Genomic DNA, 20804 nt, shown 5'->3' on the forward strand with positions numbered 1-20804 from the left:
TTACAGGCATGAGCCACCGCTCCTGGCCAATAATCATGTTTTGATTACATATTTAGTTATATGCATAGTATTTGGTAGGCATTCAATAAATATTTGTTAAATAGTTGAAAGAAAATTATATGTACAATTATTTTTATCCCCTTGGAAGATTTATTATTTCCTGGTAATTTTTGCTTTTAGGTATAGCTTGTTTCTTGATACCACATTTTAAATTGAGTTATTGCCAGGAAAAATCATTGCTGTACGTAATGTTGTCTTTGGGTTCAAATACCAACTGTAGGTGGGAAGAGGCAGAACTACATGTAGCAGTAACTACATATAGTGATAAAATGGTTGCTGGGTAAAATCGATGGTACTTGAGATTTTTGTTTAGAATTGCTAAGATCATAAACCATAGATTTATTAGATGCTTTAGTAAAATTGATTCAAGAACTACCAGCAGGCCAAGCGTGGTGGCCCATGCTTGTAATCCCAGCATATTGGGAGGCTAAAGTGGGAGGATTGCGTGAGTCCAGAAGTTTGAGACCAGCTTGGGGAGCATAGTGAGACCTTGTCTCTACAAAAAATTTTTTAAAAGCTACCCAGATGTGGTGGCATGAGCCTGTAGTCCCAGCTACTCAGGAGTTCAAGTTGGGAGGATCGATCACTTGAGCCCAGGAGTTCAAGGCTGCAGTGAGCTATGATGGCCCCACTGCACTCTAGTCTGGGCAAGACAGTGAGAGCCTGTTTCTAAAGAAGAAAAAAAAAAACTATCAGCAAAATTTAAAATCCTAAGGGGCTGCTTCTTGAGAATTTGTATTTCAGAGAGCTTTTTTGTCTTTTATCTCATGTGTCCTCCTTTCCCCTGAATTATGCATATGCTTGCCTTATACTATGATTTGGAGGTTTTGCTTACCATCCCTACTTTCTTGCAGATTTTCTATTTTGTACATACGTTATTTTGTATATGCTGTATATGATGAGTTCAGTGAGCAGTGACCGTTGCCGAGGTGCTCGGGAAAAAACACAGATTTCTGGAACACAAGCAATACAACCACAGAAACCAGTGGTACAGGTAAGTTTTTGTATAACTCTTGTTTGTATTGTTTAGAATTAAGGAAATCAAGGGGACGAACACATGATTTAAGGTTGTCCTTTGCAGGAAACCTCAAGGTTTTAGACCTTGTGTTTAAAAAGTAGGTAGTTAAGAAAGAGGAAAGAAATAATACTATTGATTCAGGTACAGTTGGATATTGTTCCATGAGAACTGTTTAATCCTGAACTTTTTAAGCTACCTGTTAGCATCTAAGTCATCTCCTTTTCTTACTATTAATTTAGGTGTGTCCCTAAAATATAATATGAAAATCCAAAATATAGTCTGAAGTAATGAAGTATCTGAATTATCAGAGACTTTAAAAAGCTGCCTTTCAGGCACAGGGAAGAGTGCTTTAATCTTGGAATAACTTGTAATTATCAAGATCCATTTGTTTAAAGTTTTTAATGTTAAATATCCCCCCTCAATTTGTTTATATTATTATTTTAAATGAAGTGAGATAATTCAAGTTAAGTGCTAAGCACAATATCTGGTGCAGCATTAAGCATTCTGTATGTCACTGTGTGTGTGTGTGTGTGTGTGTGTGTGTGTGTGTGTATTTTAAAAAGTTTTTTTCTTATGACCCAAAGATCTGGCCTTTTTTTATATTTTTTATTTTCATTTTTTCATATCATGACCCAAACATCCTATACATCTTATTGACTGGATGAGCAAACTGTTTTTCAGAGGTAATGTGCAAGTAGGTAAATAAACTATACCCAGTCCATCATAATTTCAGATTGATGATTTGACTATACTTTCATAGTCAATTACAAGTGCTTTTTATAATCATTCGTACCCAAGTGCTCTGTTGATGTTAAAGGGACACAGTAGGTACACTCTATTTAATTGTTGCATTAAAGTCTTCATTGTAAGGTTAGCCTTGTATTTTGCCAGTATTAACTAACAGACATGTCCGCTATTCCGTGCTTACTGCTAAATACGCTGACCTTGGTAGACATTTATTCACAAACTGATCAAGAAAGATTGTCTGGTGTTGGGAAATTTGGACTTTTTGGGCCAGGCCCTCCTTTTATATCTGAATTTTTTTTTTTTTTTTTTTTTTTTGAGACAGAGTCTCACTCTGTTGCCCGGGCTGGAGTGCCATGGTGTCAGCCTAGCTCACAGCAACCTCAAACTCCTGAGATCAAGCAATCCTACTGCTTCAGCCTCCCGAGTAGCTGGGACTACAGGCATGCGCCACCATGCCTGGCTAATTTTTTCTATATATATTTTTAGTTGTCCATATAATTTCTTTCTATTTTTAGTAGAGACAGGGTCTTGCTCTTGCTCAGGCTGATCTCGAATTCCTGAGCTCAAACGATCTACCCGCCTCAGCCTCCCAGAGTGCTAGGATTACAAGCATGAGCCACCACACCTGGCCTGTGTCTGAATATTTAAGAAAAAATTTGTCTCATGAATGGTCTTTTATCAAAGAAGAAGTATATAAGTTACGAGAAATCACAGGTGCAACCCTACTAATAATCAAAGAAATATAAATGAAAACAAAGATATTTTAATTTTTTATTTGTCAAATCAGTAGAAATAAAAATGTATGAGCTTTTGAAGGAGGGTCAAATGAAATGTTAGAAATGTAAACTGTATAACCTGGCTGCCCACCCGAAAGTCTCAGGCTGATTTCCAGGAAATCAAATTCTCCAGACTCGTGGAGGGAGGACTCCCTTTTTCCCTGAGGGTTGTCACTTATGGTGTCATCCTGGGTCCTTTGGGGGATGGCTCAGTTTACCTAATTAGAATAAAAAACTGCCCATTGAGCTGTGGGAAGGATTCCTAGATCCTAATTTTCCTTTACATAAAAGTATTATGAAAATTTACTTTTTTTTCTTTGAGACAGAGTCTCACTCTGTTGCCCAGGCTAGAGTGCCATGGGGTCATGATAGCTCACTGCAGCCTCAAACTCCTGGGCTCAAGCGATCCTCCTACCTCAGCCTCCTGAGTAGCTGGGACTATAGGTGTGTGCCAGCATGCCTGGGTAATTTTTTTAATTTAAAAATTTTTTGGGTAGAGACAGTCTCACTATTGCTCAGGCTTGAACCTCCAGTTTTTAAAAGAAATACACTTTGAGACTTCGAGAAAAGTTTCAAGAGCAGTATGAATAATTACTGAATACCCTTCTTATAGATGCCCCAGATGCTAACCTTTCTACCACATTTACTTTATCCTTTTTTCTGTCCATTTCACACTGTTTATCCCCCTGAAGTTTTTGAGAATAAGTTGCAGATAAGGTGCTTCCTAAATTTTTCATTATTTAAAAAACGAGCACCTTCTTTTACTTAATCACAGTACAATTATCAAAAGTCTGAAAATTAACTCATTATCTGACCTACAGACCTTATTTATATTTTCCCAATTATCCCAATAATGTCCTTTTTAACTAATTTTTTTAATGTTTTTTTTTTTTTTGCTTTTTAGCTAACTGAATTCTTCCTTCCTTCCTTCCTCCCTCCCTCCCTCTTTCTTTCCTGTATGTCTCACTCTGTTGCCTGGGCTAGAGTGTCATGGCATCACCCTAGCTCACAGCAACCTCAAACTCCTGGGCAATCCACCTGCCTCGGCCTCCCAGAGTACTGGGATTACAGGCGTGAGCCACCGTGCCCAGCCTAACTGAATTCTTGATCGTACATTGTTTTCAAGTGTCAGTTCTCTTTACTCACTTTTAATGTGGAACTATTCATCAATTTCATGACATTGACACATTTGAAGAATACAGGCCAGTTCTTTTGTACAATGTCTCCCAATTTGGGTTTGTTTGGTATTTCCTTGTGATTAGAATTGGGTTATGCATAGAAGTGATGATCTGTTCATAATGTATCATAACATGATGTGTAGGATGTAAGTTTGTCCTATATACTAGTGATCAGTTTTATCACTTGATTAAAGTGGTATATCTCTAGTGTTTTGGAGATACAAACTCCAGTTTTTTAAAATATAAAATGGAGTATTATATTTACTTTGTAGGATGTTTGTAAGGAGTTAGAAATTAAATGAGGTTGTGATCAGGAAATGGTAACCTTTACTCTTAAATAAATTATAATTATGATTGTAGCATTATTTGAAAGTTATGATATAAAATGTCATGGAAACACATGGTTCCTGACCAACTGAAAAATATGCAGAATTATAGCAAAACTGTTGAACATTGAAGAAAAAAGGCTACTGGCGTATAGTATATAACATACTAGACTACATTAATAATGTATATCGTTGGTGGAGCATAAGAATAATTTTTAAAAACCCTACTTCATTTTCCAAATTTTTCTGGGTGACAGATTCAGTAAAAAACATTTGGCTTTATTAGAAATGTTGTCAGCACATTTTCCACTGTGAAAGCAGCTTAGCTCATTATAAGCCTTGTGAATGGTTGAGAGATACAGAGGAAGAGCTTTGGTAATGGTTCCTTTCTTGGCAAGATATTCTTCAACTTGAGAGTTGGCCTGGTGAATGTCACTAATGTTTATCATTGGGGTGGGTGCACTAATCTTGTTTAATGTAGAGTTTACCAGTTGATCCTGCTTTTTCCTCTTTTTTCCCAAGCTGTACAGACCTTTTCACTTCTTAGAGCTCAGCCTGGTAACTTCCTTATTATACTCTGATTTATGTTGGGGCTTTGTTTATCAAATATGTATTGGATTGTGTATCAAAGTAATTTTCTTGTTGACTAAGATAGGTAGGGTATTTTACAAAGGTAAAAAATATTTATTTAAAGTCCTGATTAAAAACCTTTATATTTCATAAATATGCTAGTGTTATACCACTGAAGAGAAATGCAAAGAGTATATGAGTCATGATACTTAGGCTGAAAAAGCTAAGTCTTTGAATAAATCGGTAATTGGCATTTATCTTACATATTACCATATTAATTAATAGTGACTTTATAGTTAGAAATGTATGGGTGAAGCAGTATCACAGGGAAAATATATAAACACATATAAGCCCCAGACTGTCCCTTATAGCAAAATGCTTTTATTGATTGGAGACCAGATTTCACTCTGTTGTATTTGTAGAGCCTGGTGTTTTGGTATGTTGCTCAGCCTGGTTTCGAACTCCTGGCCTCAATCTTCAAACAGTCCTCCCACCTGTGCTTCACAAAGTGCTGGGATTACAGGCATGAACCACCACGCCCTCACCACACCTGGCCAAAATGCTATTATTAATAACTATTTTGCTTACATACTTTAGTGAGTTTCTGTCTACTGATTGCTTTTTTTTTTTTTTTTGGTTAATATTTTAATAGGGTAAGGGAGAGTTTCTTTGTTTTTGTAAATTGTGTACATTTACAATATAGGGACAATTCTCAGGCAGTTTTCAAATTTAAATATTGCTGCCTTTAAGCCATCATTTTTTGCTGTTTTCCTCCCTGCCCCATTACTTACTCATACTTTTTTTCCCAGAAAGATTTCTGCCAGAGTCCCTGGCTTTGATCTATCTTGTCCTGTGTCACGTTTCTACATGAGGTGTTTTCTGTCTGAAATGTTGTGAATCAAGGACATTATTGTAGTCCTTGTAATACTTATGCTATGAGTGAATGAGTGCTCAATTTCACTTTCTTGGATTTGTTTTTTTTTGGGGGGGGGAGCAGAGTCTTGCTGTTTCACCAGGCTAGAGTGCTGTGGCATCAGCCTAGCTCAGGTAACCTCAAACTCCTGGGCTCAAGCAATCCTCCTGCCCCAGCCTCCTGAGTAGCTGGGACTACAGGCATGTGCCACCACGCCTGGCTAATTTCTTCTATTTTTAGTTGTCTGGCTAATTTCCTTTTATTTTTAGTAGAGATGGGGTCTTGCTCTTTTGTTCGGGCTGGTCTCCAATTCCTAAGCGCAAAAACGATCCTCCTGCCTCAAGGCCTCCCAGAGTGCTAGAATTACAGATGCCCAGGCTCTTGGATTTTTTTAAATCTCTTTGTTTTAGCTCTTGTTTAATATGTCTACCCCTCATCCCGCAAGCCCCTTGCCTTTTCTTTTGGCCTTCCTCTAGGACGCCTTTTCTGATCTGATGAAACTGTCCTCCCCAACATTTAATTATGAAAATGGTCAAACAAAGAAAAGTTGAAAGACCTGTACAGTGGATACCCATTTGGGTATCACTTACCTTTTTACTGTGTTTGCTTTATCACATCTGTTAAGCCAGTCATCATTCTATCTTGTTTTTTAATGCATTTCAAAGTAAAGAGATAGATCTGTATTTTACTAGTAAGCACTTCAGCATATCATTAACTAGAGTGTAATGTTTGTTTACAATCTATTTTTAAGGTGAAATTTACATACAGACACATTATAAGTATATTGGATCAGTTTTTGTCAAATGCATAAACTTTGTAAACCAATCCCCTATGAAAATATAGAACATTACCTTCATCTTAGAAATGCTTCTGACTTGTTTTAAGTTTGTTTTCTTTGTGCAGACATCCGGCCTGCTTTAGGGTTCTGGTGTTTCTCTTTATGTACTATTGACTGCTCTCACCTTGTCAGTCTTTTGCCTCCAAATCTCATTTTCATCTTTCTGTGTGTTTTTCACGTTAGACTCTTCGCACGTATCCCAAGTCTCTAATGTGAATTTTCTTCTGCCAGCTTCCCAGTCCTTGTACATGTTTAGTCACTTTCCTCAGTCTTAAAATGTGAAATGACAGAACCATTTCCCCTTACACTCTTTGCTTCTCAAGGCAACCACACCAGCCTCAACCCTCATTGCTGCCTTCTTAAACTGTTAAAATGGCTTCCTCCCTAGCTGGGAGGCAGCATGACTGATATATTAGACACTGCACTCCTGGTACTTAGGAGGCCTGGGCTGTTAAAAAGCAGCATAAGCTTGGGTAAAATACATAGGGACACAGCACAGAGTTGAACTGGATTACCTCTAGGATCCTTTCTAGCAATAAAATAGAAGCTCTGTTGTGTGATTTCATAGTTTTAAACATAGGAAACTTGTTCTTCTACTTTCTCTTGTGCTGATTTTCTCTAAACCCCCAGAGGAAAGAAAATTCAAATAAACCACATGGGCAGTTAAAATGAACAAGAACTTTAGGTCATTTGGCCAAAGGAATGGGTCCTTTTTGCTATTTAATTTTTTGCTTATTTCTCCTGTAGGAACAGGTTGTATGCAGTTGAGAGGCCAAATTCAAGATCCTTCTGGTTTTCTGGTTGATCGGTATTTCTATTACCGTAGTGCTATAGTACTTGGAAGCTTTATCTGTTTGAACCCTAACTTAATATTTTTGGTGCTCAAATCATTAACAGTTGTGTGTGCTTTCCAGGCAACAGCTGAACAGATGCGTCTCGCTCAAGTGGTCTTTGATAAGAATGATTCAGATTTTGAAACTAAAGTTAAACAGGTATGTTTCTGGTGAAGGATATTATCATTTTTATAACCTATTCTTATCATGCTTAAAAAGATAATTTCACTAGAGATTTCAGTTTTAAGGTATGCTTCTAGCTTTGTCTTAAATCATATCTGTATATTGGATTTTGGACTTGTGATTAAGTACCCTGGTTGGTAGGTAGGTGAAGGAATTGAGTATTTTCATCCTCTTGGAAATAGATGCTTTCCGATTTACTAGTGTTTACATGTGAACATTGGGCTAGATTTTTTTTTTTTTTTTTGAGACAGATTCTCACTCTTACCCAGGGTAGAGTGTCGTGGTGTCAGCCTAGCTCACAGCAACCTCAAACTCCTGGGCTCAAGCGATCCTACTGCCTCAGCCTCCCAAGTAGCTGGGACTACAGGCATGGGCCACCATGCCTGGCTAATTTTTTATATATATATTTTTAGTTGTCCAGCTAACTTCTTTCTGTTTTTTTAGTAGAGACAGGGTCTTGCTCTTGCTTAGGCTGGTCTCAAACTCCTGAGCTCAAATGATCCACCTGCCTCAGCCTCCCAGATTGCTAGCATTGCTGGGAGGCCAAGGCAGGAGGATAGCTTGAGGCCAGGAGTTCGAGACCAGCCTGAGCAAAAGCAAGACACCATCTCTAGAAAAAATAGAAAAATGAATCTGGCATGGTGGTGCTCACCTGTAGTCCCAGCTACTCGAGAGGGCGAGGTAGAAGGATCACTTGAGGCCAGGAGTTTGAGGTTTATCTATATATAAAAATAGATTTGTTCACTGATAATCAAGAAACCTGCATTGTGCCTAATATGTGATTGTTCTAGTAATGAAAATTCTAAGTAGTTTAGTCTGCCTTGTTAATAAAAATGGGCTGAGATTTTTTAAATTATTTTAAAAATAACATCCTATTAAAACTCCTTGAGAAAATATGTTTAGGAGTATGTTTTGTGAAAGCAACAGAATTTGTGACACTTTAGGATGTTATAATTTATATGTATGTGGAGGCCGGGCGCGGTGGCTCATGCCTGTAATCCTAGCACTCTGGGAGGCCGAGGCGGGTGGATCGCTCGAGGTCAGGAGTTCGAGACCAGCCTGAGCGAGACCCCATCTCTACTAAAAAATAGAAATAAATTATCTGGCCAACTAAAAATATATATAGCAAAAAATTAGCCGGGCATGGTGGCGCATGTCTGTAGTCCCAGCTACTCGGGAGGCTGAGGCAGTAGGATCGCTTAAGCCCAGGAGTTTGAGGTTGCTGTGAGCCACGGCACTCACTCTAGCCTGGGCAACAAAGTGAGACTCTGTCTCAAAAAAAAAAAATGTATGTGGAGTGTTCTAAGCAGTATAGCAAATGTATGGGATGTTTTCCCTGTGGAAAATATTTGGAATAGATTTTCTGTGAATGGTGGCCACGTACTCATATAGTTCCACTGAATATTATAGTAGTTCAGAGGGTGGGAATCCTTGGACATTGACCTAAGTTTGAATAGTCAGATACCTGATTCTGGGTACCCTGAAAATGCTGGTATATATGTGTGTGTGTGCTGCTTATTCATAATCTGATACTTGGTTAACTTGGAGAACAACTGATTTATGGTTTGACATTCCCAGTATTAATGAAGGAACATGGAGTGGCCACAGAAAAAAAAAAAAACCGAACTTGTAAATGTATTCTCATTTTAAACTCAGAATCTGGAAGAGGTCATCTTCATATAGAAGAGTTAGATAATTTCTGTATTTTATAGAAGAATCTCAAAATTTATATCAAGTGCCATTTTTTGGCTCTCTAACCATTTTGTGGTATGTTCAATAGCTTATGGAAGTGACCGGGAAAAATCAAGATGAATGCATAGTGGCCCTACATGACTGTAATGGGGATGTGAATAAAGCTATCAATATATTGCTGGAAGGAAATTCAGATACAGTAAGTATTATTAATTGATTTGCATTGCCAAGATTTGTCTGTTTCATTTTCACCTTGGTTGGGGGGTAGGGTGGTGGGGATTATGGGTGCCATTCTATATTTGTCTTAAGTTCTAGAAAGAACACTAACCTCATATGACTGTTTTTGTTATGTATGGTTTCTTGATGAAGTCATAGAATTGGAAGACTTGAAAGAGAACTTGGTGATCTACTCCAGCCTTATAGTTTCCAAAATTCTCTAAGTTTGTGGATATTTTCACCACCTGAAAAACATCTTTTGGCTCCACTGCTCATGTTTCTTCATCTGAATTTTTTTTGTTTGTTTGTTTTGAGACAGTCTTACTTTGTTGCCCAGGGTAGAGTGCCGTGGCATCAGCCTAGCTCACAGCAACCTCAAATTCCTGGGCTTAAGTGAGCCTACTGCCTCAGCCTCCCGAGTAGCTGGGACTACAGGCATGCGCCACCATGCCCGGCTAATTTTTTCTATATATATTTTTAGGTGTCCAGATAATTTTTATTTCTATTTTTAGTAGAGACGGGGTCTCACTCCTGCTCAGGCTGGTCTCAAACTCCTGACCTCGAGCGATCCACCTGCCTCGGCCTCCCAGAGTGCTAGGATTACAGGCGTGAGCCACCGCCCCCGGCCAATATTCTTATATTCACTTATATTTAAGAATGTATCTCATTCTTTTTTTCAGCAAGTTATATATTTTTTCTTTCTTTTTTCCCCCCCTTTATCAACTAAGATGGAAACAATTTATATGTTTATGATATGATTAGATTTGGTATCACCTTTATAGGTTTGGGTAGAGAATGGAGGTTATATAAATTACTTGGTTTCTCATTAGAACAATTTTCTGAGATTGAAAATTTGAGAATTTGCTTTATAAAAAACAGAAAACCATCCTTAAATCTCACTTTTCTACCATTAAATTTTTCTAAATTATGACTTTTGATAATTGAAAATGCAAGTTTTTATTCCTGGAGCTTTTGGGCCATCATTCTAAGTATCTTTGTAGCTTTGAATTACTCTATATATTAGTGGGTTTGAGGCCTCCTACATGGATAGGAGGGGTGGCATGGAATAAGAGTTTGGGGAAATAACATTATTTCTAAATCTGCATAGAAGAGGGCTGTGGTAGGAAAACACACAGTATGTTGTCAGGGAAGCTGAAGGGTCTAATTATTTAGCAACAGGAGCTTAGGAAGAGGTTTGTCACCTTTATCATCAAGCAAGTAGAACTACATGGAAAAGAATTAAAATGATAGGCAAGTGAGCTACAAGCTGTGGGTAGTTAGGTTTGAAAGATACATGCCTGTGCTCTTGATCATCGTACACATTTTGAATGAATGACAAGTCTGAGTAACAACTATCCTCTTTGATAGACTTCATGGGAGACTGTAGGAGGAAAGAAGAGAAATTTTGGAAAGGAGAACTCAGAAAACAAAGAGAATAGAGAGAAGAGAAGTGAGAGAGAAGCAAGTCGTGCACGTGGAAACAACAACCGGAAAGGAAGAGGAGGTGGCAATCGTGGCAGAGAATGTAAGTGCGGAGTTTTCTCCTCAACGTTTTCTTATGAGTTTTCATGCATTTTGAAAAGCTGAAAGACTAGTCCAAAGAATGCCCATAAATCAACAACTTCCTCAATACAAAATTTGTTCTACATGTAGCACTAGAAATGAGCTGCAACTGAGTAGTTCATTAGAACCTCTGATGCGGTTTCATGTCAGCACTGACCTGGGCTGTAGGTAGGTAGTTGTGTAGTGTGTCTTAAGATTACTTTCTCTTATGAATCAAGTGCATTCTCTAAAGGGTGTGTGTGTGCTTGTTGTGGGGTCATTCAAAGATGTACCTGTTTTGTTTTCCCCATTTATGGATACTTACAGTATATAGGCAAGGGTTAGACATAAGAGGAAAGTTGTTGCATAAGCAAGATTTTCTCAGTACTTTCCATTAGACCCAGGTTTTGGTACTATTTACCAAAAAACAACCCTGCCTGCTGTGGAGATAACATCAAAGTAGCTACGTTTTGAATGAATAAAATAAATATTTAACATATCAGCTGAGAGACTTTTGCTAGCTCATTTTGAGCACCTGCTATGTAGTGGGATCTTTATAGGCATATAGCAGTGAGTAAAGCAGATAAGAATCTTTGCCCTCCTGAAACACTTTTTAATGAAGATGGAGTGGGGTGTAACAGTATAAACGAGAAGCAAAATATTTTACATTAACATAATACTTTAATAATGTTATTTAGAAACTACGGTATGGGGAAAAACATGTGAATTAAGCCCTTAAACAAATGAGGGGGCAAAACATGCCAATATCTCCTGTAAAATTTCTTTATGATATTGAGTCATTAATTTAATGCCAATATAGGGATGTGGAAAAGAAAAGATTGTGCTGGCATTTTCTGGACAGCATCCTAGGAAAACTCTTCTCTAACATTTTAATTTTTCTAATGATTTAGTGTTTCTTTGGTATTACTGGTTTGCTATTCTGTGCCTTTCCAGGCTTTGAACTTAACTTATGAGCAAATTCTGTGATGTATTACATAGTTATATAATGAAGGTGCTTTTTTGGGAGGGCAAATCTATATAAGAGGAAAAAATTTGATTCGTTATTTTAATTTCTTTTCAGAATTGTCACCTGTGAATTAAGCATGATGTGCTATCATTTATTTTTTAGCCACTTTTGTTCTTAATCCTTCTGAACCCAATGTTTAAATTTTAGCCAGTTTTCAGGATTTTCTTTGGTCACTTATTCCTTACTTTTAATAGGTGTCTGGTAAGCTTATGTCCAGGAGATTTAGAAATGAAAAGTAGATTTTTCTGCTCTTTTTTTTTCTCTTAGTTAGAGGTGAAGAAAATGGAATTGATAGCAATCAAGGGGACAAACCTTCAGACCGTGGCAAGCGAGCCCGAGGTAGAGGTAAGCCAGAATAAGAAGGAAAGGAAATGCTTTCAATCAGAGGGAAGAAACAGGTGGTGGTTTTACTGGGCTCTGACTAGGAATGGCAGTGTGCTGTGAAAGAATGATTGGTCTTCTAAAATCTCATTTGTTTCCTGATGCCTGTGAATGAACTGTTTGGATTATGTAGTTTTGAAGAAACCTGTTGGTTGTTTTCAGATGAGCTTAGATAGCCCTTTTCATGAGTAATTTAAAAGCTGTGACCAAAAGTCATTATTCAGTTCACCTATGTTAAGGCTGAGTGTGGTGGCTTTTTATGCCTGTAATCCTAGCACTTTGGGAGTCTGAGGCAGGAGTATTGCTTGAGGCCAGGAGTTTGAGACCAGCCTGAGCAACATAGTGAGACCCCCATCTCCCAAAAAAAAAAAAAAATTAGCCGGGTGTGGTGGTGGGTGCCTGTAGTCCCAGCTCCTTAGAAGGCTCAGGTGGGAGGATCTCTTGAGCCTAGGCGTTTGAAGTTGCAGTGAGTGGTGATGATGCCACTGTATTCCAGCCTGGGCAATAGAGCAAGACCCTGTTTAAAAATAAATAAATTGCCTACGTTCTAGTTTAACAGATGTGTCTTACCTACATGATACCGCCTTTAAAAAATTTTAATAATATTATTTTTAATTGACAAATTATAATTGTATTATACTTACAGTACAGTGTGATTCTTAAAACTTAATTAAAAAATACTTTTATTGCTAAAAAATGCTAACGATCAGCTGAACCTTCAGTGAGTGTCTTTGCTGGTGGAGGGTCTTGCCTCGATACTTAGTGGCTGCTGACTGATCAGGTTGGTGGTTGCTGAAGGTTGGGGTGGCTATGGAAATGAAAAGTAGATTTTTCTGCCTTTTTTTTTCCTGTTAGAGGTGAAGAAAATGGAACTGATTGCAATTTTATGTTAAAATTTTTTTATTGATACATAATTATACATTGGATACATGTGATATTTTGTTACATACATAGATGATACCTAAGGATCAAGTCAGGGTGTTTAGGATATCTGTCACCTCAAGCATTTATCATTTCCATGTCTTGAGAACATTTCAAGGCCTTTCATGTAGCTATTTTGAAATGTACAATACATCATTAACTATAGTTGTCTTACCCTACTATTGAACATTACAACTTCTTCTAATTGTATATTTGTACCCATTAACCAGCCTCTCTTCCCACTTCCTTCCCCACTGCCTCCTACCTCCCACCACCTTCCCAGCCTCTGGTAACTATCACTCTACTCTCTACCTCCATGAGATCAAGTTTTTAAGCTCCCACATACGAATGAGTACGGGTGACATTTCTTTTTCTGTGTCTGGTTTATTTTGCTTAACATAATGACGTCCTGTTCCATCCATGTTGCTGCAAATGACATGATTTCATTCATTTTTATGGCCAAACACTATTCTATTGTGTATATAGACCACATTATCTTTATCCATTTATGCATTGAAGGACACTTAGGTTGATTCCCTACCTTTGGTATTATGAATAGTGCTGCAGTAAACATGGGAGAGCATGTATCTCTTTGATATATTGATTTCCTTTCCTTTGGGTAGATACCCAGTAGTGGGATTGCTGTATTGTATGGTAATTCTCTTTTTAGTTTTTTGAGAAACCTCGGTACTGTTTTCCATAATTGTATGGAAAAGATTTTCTTTTCTAGGGTATTTGAGCCTTCACATGCTTCTCCTGATCTTAATGGGCTTCTTAGAGAAATAGTCAAATCTGAATTTGAGTTCAGACTGAATTCCCACTACTGCATTATTGAACTCTTCAATTTAGCCCTTTTAGAGTAAGAATCTAGTCATTATATGCATTTGGATTGGTTGCTTAGAGATACATGTAAATATTAAAGACTGACCCATGTCAAAAATTGAATAGAGTCATTGTTAAAAGAATGCATTATAGGATATGGCTGGTGAGTTGGAGAACAAGTATATGTGGGAGTTAGCATGGGTAGTGTTATTGAGTAGAGTTGATATATTTACTTTGGTTTTATTTAGGCAAATATGAAGCCAAAATAAACTTAAGAGGCCATGTAAAATCACCATAGAGTTTTTCTTAACAAATGTCACAGGTCAATTCTGCAAGGGATGTGTGCATTATTCGATTTCTTTTTTATGTATTTATTTTTTTTGAGACAGAGTCTCACTCTGTTGCCCAGGCTAGAGTGCCGTGGCATCAGCCTAGCTCATAGCAACCTCAAACTCCTGGGCTCAAGAGATCCTTCTGCCTCAGCCTCCTGAGTAGCTGGGACTACAGGCATGCACCACCGTGCCCAGCTAATTTTTTCTATATATTTTTAGTTGCCCAGCTAATTTCTTTCTATTTTTTTTTTTTTTTTTTTAGTAGAGAGAACGGGGTCTCACTCTTGCTCAGGCTGGTCTCGAACTCCTGAGCTCAAACGATCCTCCCAACTCAGCCTCCCAGAGTGCTAGGATTACAGTCGTGGGTCACCACGCCCAGCCTATTCGACTTCTTCATGTTCTTTCCTGGACTGTATGGTGACTGCATATAATTTCCTCATTGGTAGATGTAACCGCGAATAGGAACAGAATGGAAACAATCAGAAATGTGGTCAAGTTGAAATATCTGTTTTGCCCTTCATTCTTGGCTTGATCAGTTGGTTTCAGCAGATAATTTTCACTAGTGTGGAGAGGAGCTAGATTTATGCTGAAACCACATGGAAAATCATTTCTATAAACTTTTTGGCTAGTGGAATGAAATTGAAGATTTTGCAGAGGATTTGGGTTAAGACTGAATTTTATTAGAAGCTGGGGTAAGTATGTTTGCCAGTGGGCCCTTTGATAACTTGTCCTGTGGAGAAAGGGGCTGCTGGCAGTCCTGCTGAGCTTTTCTAAGACCTTCCTGAAGCTTAGCTCCAGGGTTGTGAAACCTACTGTAAGTAGTAGGGTCCGTATTGGGAATTGCTATGTGTGAGATGATCACAGGGTTAGGAGCAACTAAATCTGGGTTCCTTCAACCAATATTCTGAAGAGAGGAAAGAGATAAGCAGAGAGAAATTTACTGTTCCATGGAGATAGTGTGAAAATTGCTATGATGCTGAAGGTATTTTTTGTAGTCTACATCGGTGTATTTAAAAAATAATTTTAGGAGTTCTTGCCTTCAGATATTTCAGAGTTTCAGACTATATATCACATAGGCCTTTTATTTCCTGGCTTATCTTTTGTCATCTTTTGTATTTCTGGGTATATATTTTTTCTAAAAGTAAATAAACCCATGGTATTGGTATAATTTAGAAGCTCCAAAATAATGTAAAGCTTAATGTGACTCACTGCTCTTATTTACTGTTTTATTTAACTTTGTGTTGAATGTGCTTTGAACAGAAAACGATTAAAATGCTTTTCATATGGACTTCGTGGCATTGATCAAGCGTTTTTTATGTATTGGAGCAGAGTGTGTTTTTTATTAGAAATGACATTCTCAGCTTGAAGATTAGACAATATGGTAGACATCTATTTTTATGTTATGTAAATAAGTGAAAGAAATTATACACGGGATTGATTCCAGGACCCCCGAATATACCAAAATCCACATATACTCAAGTTCCAATGTGGGCCCTATGGAACCCACGTGGAGGAAATGTTAGTCCTCCCTGGGGTTTGCATCCCAACCATACTATTGTCAATCTTTGTTTGGATTGACCCCCCTCAGTGATTGCACCTATGCAGTTCAAACCCGTGTTGAAGTGTCAGCTGCACAGTTGAGTTACTCCTCTACTCCTATATGTTTCTCCATTTTGTGTATTGATATGTGGTTTGGTGGCTTGTGTGTATAGTTCTTGTCTGTCTTTTGGTGAGGCTGAGACAAGGAAAGTAATGAATTATACTTGAGGTTGCAGGAGGTTGGTTTCCTTCTGGGTGGGAGAAAAGTAAAGCTGTGAAAAAAGCAACAATAGTTTACTCCCAGACTAACTGCTTTATTTTACCGAGCTTAACCTCACTGTTTTGTACTTAGCAGCTCAAATTGGTTCTTGTATTTTTAAAACTAATTATTGCATGAATAGGGTCTACATAATACAAGTGAAAAGTAATTTTGGGCACCTACCGTTCTTTGTTAACATTTTACTTTTAGTTTTTGAATCCTCTGCAGTACCTTCTTGAGTCCTGGTGCCACATGGCATTTGACAAAAATGCAGTGTTCTAAAATCATTTGCTGAACAGCTTGAGTACTTCCTGTAATTATATAGTGCCATTATTGTGCTTCTAAATGTAACAGTTAACTCAATCCATGAAAGACTTCATGTTTATGAAATTGAGGTTACATATCAGTCTTTTTTTTCTTTTACTTTTTTCTTTGTCTTTTTTTTTCTTTTTCTTTCTTTCTTTTTTTATTTCTTTTTTAAATTTACTTTGTTTCTCTTTTTTTGGACATGACCATGAAAAAGGAACATATCAGTCTTAAATGCTGCAACTAATATTTATGTACCTATTATGTTGTTGAAGATATTGCTGTGAACAAGATATATGGGCCCTCCCATCCTGGGTTGGCAAGGAGGGAAGACAAAAGCAATATTCATCTTAAGAAACTGATGAGTGGTGTGATCAAGTGTTAGTAGGGTCTCCTTTAGATTGGGTGGGCCGGGGAAGTCTCTGAGGAGGTGCTGTTTAAACTCAGAAGAGAAGAACTAGTACAAAGGTCCTAAAATGGGAAACTTGGATTTTTCAGAGAATTAAAATACCCTTGTTTATATAAAATGTGCACCAAAGTGCTCAGCAGTGCGGCTTTAACATTTTAAGTTAAAAAGCACAATTTTGCATACCATTCACCCAGATTTCCCAAATTTTAATATCTTTTTATGTTTGCTTTATTCTCTGTATATGTACATGTTATTTTTTCTTTCTTTTTTTATTTTTTTGAGACAGAGTCTTGCTTTGTTGCCCAGGCTACAATGAGTGCCATGGTGTCAGCCTAGCTCACAGCAACCTCAGACTCCTCAGCTTAAGTGATCCTACTGCCTCAGCCTCCTGAGTAGCTGGGACTACAGGCATGCGCCACTATGCCCGGCTAATTTTTTTTCTATATAGATTTTTAGTTGGCCAGATAATTTCTTTCTATTTTTAGTAGAGACAGGGTCTCGCTCTTGCTCAAGCTGGTCTCGAACTCCTGACCTCGAGCGATCCACCCGCCTCGGCCTCCCAGAGTGTTAGGATTACAGGCGTGAGCCACAGCGCCCGGCCAGATATTTTTTCTGAACTATTTTGAGTGTAAATTGCAGACATAATGACATTTACTCCTAAATTTTCTTTTTTTCCCCCAGTCTGTTAGTATTAGATCACATGTGTATATCCTTTAAAAAAGATATTCCCATGTAGAACTACGTTAAAATGATAAAATCAGGAAATTACTATTGATGCCATCTCTAGGCTTTATTCAAATTTTGCTAGTTATCCTGCTGATGTTCTTTATAGTAAAACAGAAAAATTTCTGGTCCAGGATCCAGTCTAGGACAGCACAGTGCATTTAGTTGCTTTGTGTCTTTAGTCTCCTTCAGTGTGGAACAGTTTATCAATCTGTCTTTGTTGTTCATGACCTTGACAGTTTTAAAGTGTATGGAATTTTTATGTTGTAGAATGCCCTTCAATATCAGTCTGAAGAGTTCCTCATGATTTGGTTCAGGCTATATTTTTTGGCGGGGAACATCGTAAAGTGATAGTAACTGACCTCATATATCCTATTAGAGGGCTCGTGATACAGGTTTTTACCATTACTGGTGATGTTAATGTTGCTTACTTTGTTAAGGACAATGGTTTCTGCCATTTGTTTCTCCTTTGTAACCTTACTCCTCCTCTCCCCAAATTGATAAATATTTTGAGGGATGTACTCTGAAACTATTAAATATCCTTTTTTTAAATCAGACTTTTCATTCACTAGTATTAGAATCCATTAGTTTTTCCCTGTCCCTGAAACAATTATAGTGGCAAGTTCATTCATCAGACTTCTTTGCTAAGGAAAAGCTAATATAGGTGATAAAAGAGGTGTTTCTAAGTTTTTGTCCTCACTGAATCCCAGGGGAATTTTGCTGTTTTCATTTAGGTTGCTTTGGGGTTTGGAAGTGGGAGTACTCCTGTTTCTCTGGGAGTACACCCTGGCCCAGGGGCACAGAGGCATTGCTTGTAAGCATCAGTTCCTGAGCCATGGAAGGCCCAGAGATTTTGCGCTCTGTGTGTGGCCTTCATGAGTCTCTGGACATGGGAGTAGCACCATCCATATTGTTGAACTAGTCTTGAACATTCAGGAACTTTATAACTAGCCAGGTCCTTAAAGTTCTTTCATGTCATGACCCAGAGTGGGAAGTGATAAAAATTCAAGTCTGCACAGTTTCTGGCACAGCTGGCTTTTATCAAAGCTCTCCCTTCTCTCATCTCTTGGGAATGAGGGAGGGGATTGCTTTTTATCTTAGATTAGGGTCCCATTCTCTATTTCTTTCCCTTTAGGTTACATACACATTTGGGTCCAGGGGCATGTCTGCAGTTAGGATCTGCTCTGCTAGGGGCAGTTGGTTGCTCTTGAGTTTTGGCATTTTTAAGGGTAATGAGCAACTTTCCTTTCTGGCTTTCAGTGTAAAAGATGTTAATATTACTTAATTAAAACTTGAACAGTCCTTCAACATAGATGTAGTACAGAGTCCCAGTCCTCTAGAAGAAAAGGTATGATGTTTGCCATAGCACTGGTTTATTCATTATGATAATCTTCAGAAATATTGAACTTGGTTTTCTCAAATAAGACTCTGGATCTTTTATTCTGCGCTGTTAGATCAATGTTTGTTCCAGCTAACAATGTAGGCAAATGATATATACACAAAATAATGTTAATGGTAGTGTTACTAACCAGCTGAGTAGGAAAAACCAATTTTGTTATCTTGGTAAAATTACTGGGAAAGGTGGGTTAGTTTAAAAAAAAAATACTGATTTGTGGTTAATACTTGGGTGCAGCTGCTGCTCTTTAGTGACAGATATATGTAGTTGATGCTGACTTCTTTCAGGTAACTTGGAGGAATTCTTCAACTTTTTGGCCTTTCCTTTTCTGTCTTATCTTTCTTGCACATTTTGCTTGCTTCCCGAGTATTTTAGATTTTTCTTAGCAGAATCTCACCTATAAAATTTGCCACTATTTTCATAATATTTAACAACTGTTAATGCCATTTGTCACACATATGCCACTGAAATGAATTCTCTTATGTCACAATGGGTGCACGTGAACCCAGTTAAGTTTTTTTACTTTTTTTCTGGGGGTGGGGGACAAGAATTCTTTATATAAGCAATAAAGAAAATATTCTTTAGATAAAATTCATAACCTGTACATTTCATTCATGCAGGGGTCCCCAACCTATGGTAAGTTGTATTATTATTTTGTTATATATTACAGTGGTAATAATAACAGAAGTAAAGTACACAATAAATGTAATGCACATGAATGATCCTGAATCAATTCCACCCCTCAATCTGTGGAAAAATTGTCTTCCATGAAAATGGTTCCTGGTGCCAAAAAGGTTGAGGGCTGCTGATTTAAAGTATATATACTTCAGTGGTTTTTAGTGTGTTTATAGAGTTGTGCAACCATTACCGCAATCAATTTTAGAACATTGTAATCAACTCAAAAGGAAACCCTTCCGTTCTTCCACTCCAACCCCCAGCAACCAGTAATTTAATCTACTTTCTATCTCTATAGATTTTTTTATTTTGGACATTTCTAATAAATAGAATCATATAATATGTGGTCTTTTGTGACTGGCTTCTTTCTCTTGGGTTAATGTTTAACATTCATCAGTACTTCATTCCTTTTCATGGCCAAACAATAATCCATTGCATGAATATGCTGCATTTTTTTTTTTTTTACAGTTAAAAGTTTTAAGTTTGAATTGAACAATTAAGTCAGCTGTACATGATAAAAAACAAGGTAATATAAACTATTCAAAATAATATAAACTGTACCTTTATGAGTCTTCTATATGTTGATTTTATTGCTTTGTTTTTTAGTGGAAATATGTCATTTATTAACAAAATTTTATTGAATCAAGTGTTAGGAGTGAGGAAGTTCAGGATAAGGGCAACTTGCACATTGTTTTGCCTAAGTGTATTATAGTTCCTTTTAGTATTCGATCACTGTGATTATTACTGCCAAGGCTTTAGTTGGGTTCATCAAGAATACTTCATAGTGATTTAGCTGTGGACAATCTTGGTTCCTTAAAAGTGAAGAAAAACTGATAGTCTTAGTGATTTTTGTGCCTAAGATAGCTCTTTAAAATAGTAAAAGAAGTGCTCGCTTCGGCAGCACATATACTAAAATTGGAATGATACAGAGAAGATTAGCATGGCCCCTGCGCAAGTATGATAAAAATTAAAAAATAAATTAAAATAGTAAAAGAAGAAATAGATTTTTTTACCCACTTGAAAGGTATGGGGAGTTCCCCGTTTATGCAGAAATGGCCACTTCTGTAGCCATAGGAACTCGTTTGTTCTTCTCATCCCACCGTCTAGTTTTTGTCCCTTATT

At 37.4% G+C, this 20804-nt stretch overlaps 1 protein-coding gene and 1 non-coding gene across 2 annotated transcripts in view; both read left to right on the plus strand.

Annotated features, from left to right (window-relative positions):
- UBAP2 (ubiquitin associated protein 2) overlaps window positions 1-20804 on the plus strand; it is an 85457-nt gene that overhangs the window by 21942 nt on the left and 42711 nt on the right. The window contains exons 2-6 of the mRNA XM_045562965.1: window positions 915-1054; window positions 7341-7418; window positions 9223-9333; window positions 10719-10875; window positions 12187-12264. Of these exons, the coding sequence (XP_045418921.1) occupies window positions 947-1054; window positions 7341-7418; window positions 9223-9333; window positions 10719-10875; window positions 12187-12264 (532 nt within the window). The 5' untranslated portion in view covers window positions 915-946. The remainder of the gene's footprint in view (window positions 1-914; window positions 1055-7340; window positions 7419-9222; window positions 9334-10718; window positions 10876-12186; window positions 12265-20804) is intronic.
- On the plus strand, window positions 20568-20674 carry LOC123646730. The gene has a single exon (XR_006737991.1). It is a non-coding gene; the product is annotated as a U6 spliceosomal RNA (small nuclear RNA).

Source organism: Lemur catta, chromosome 10 (genome assembly GCF_020740605.2).
Source record: "Lemur catta isolate mLemCat1 chromosome 10, mLemCat1.pri, whole genome shotgun sequence".
Classification (NCBI taxonomy): Eukaryota; Metazoa; Chordata; class Mammalia; order Primates; family Lemuridae; genus Lemur; species Lemur catta.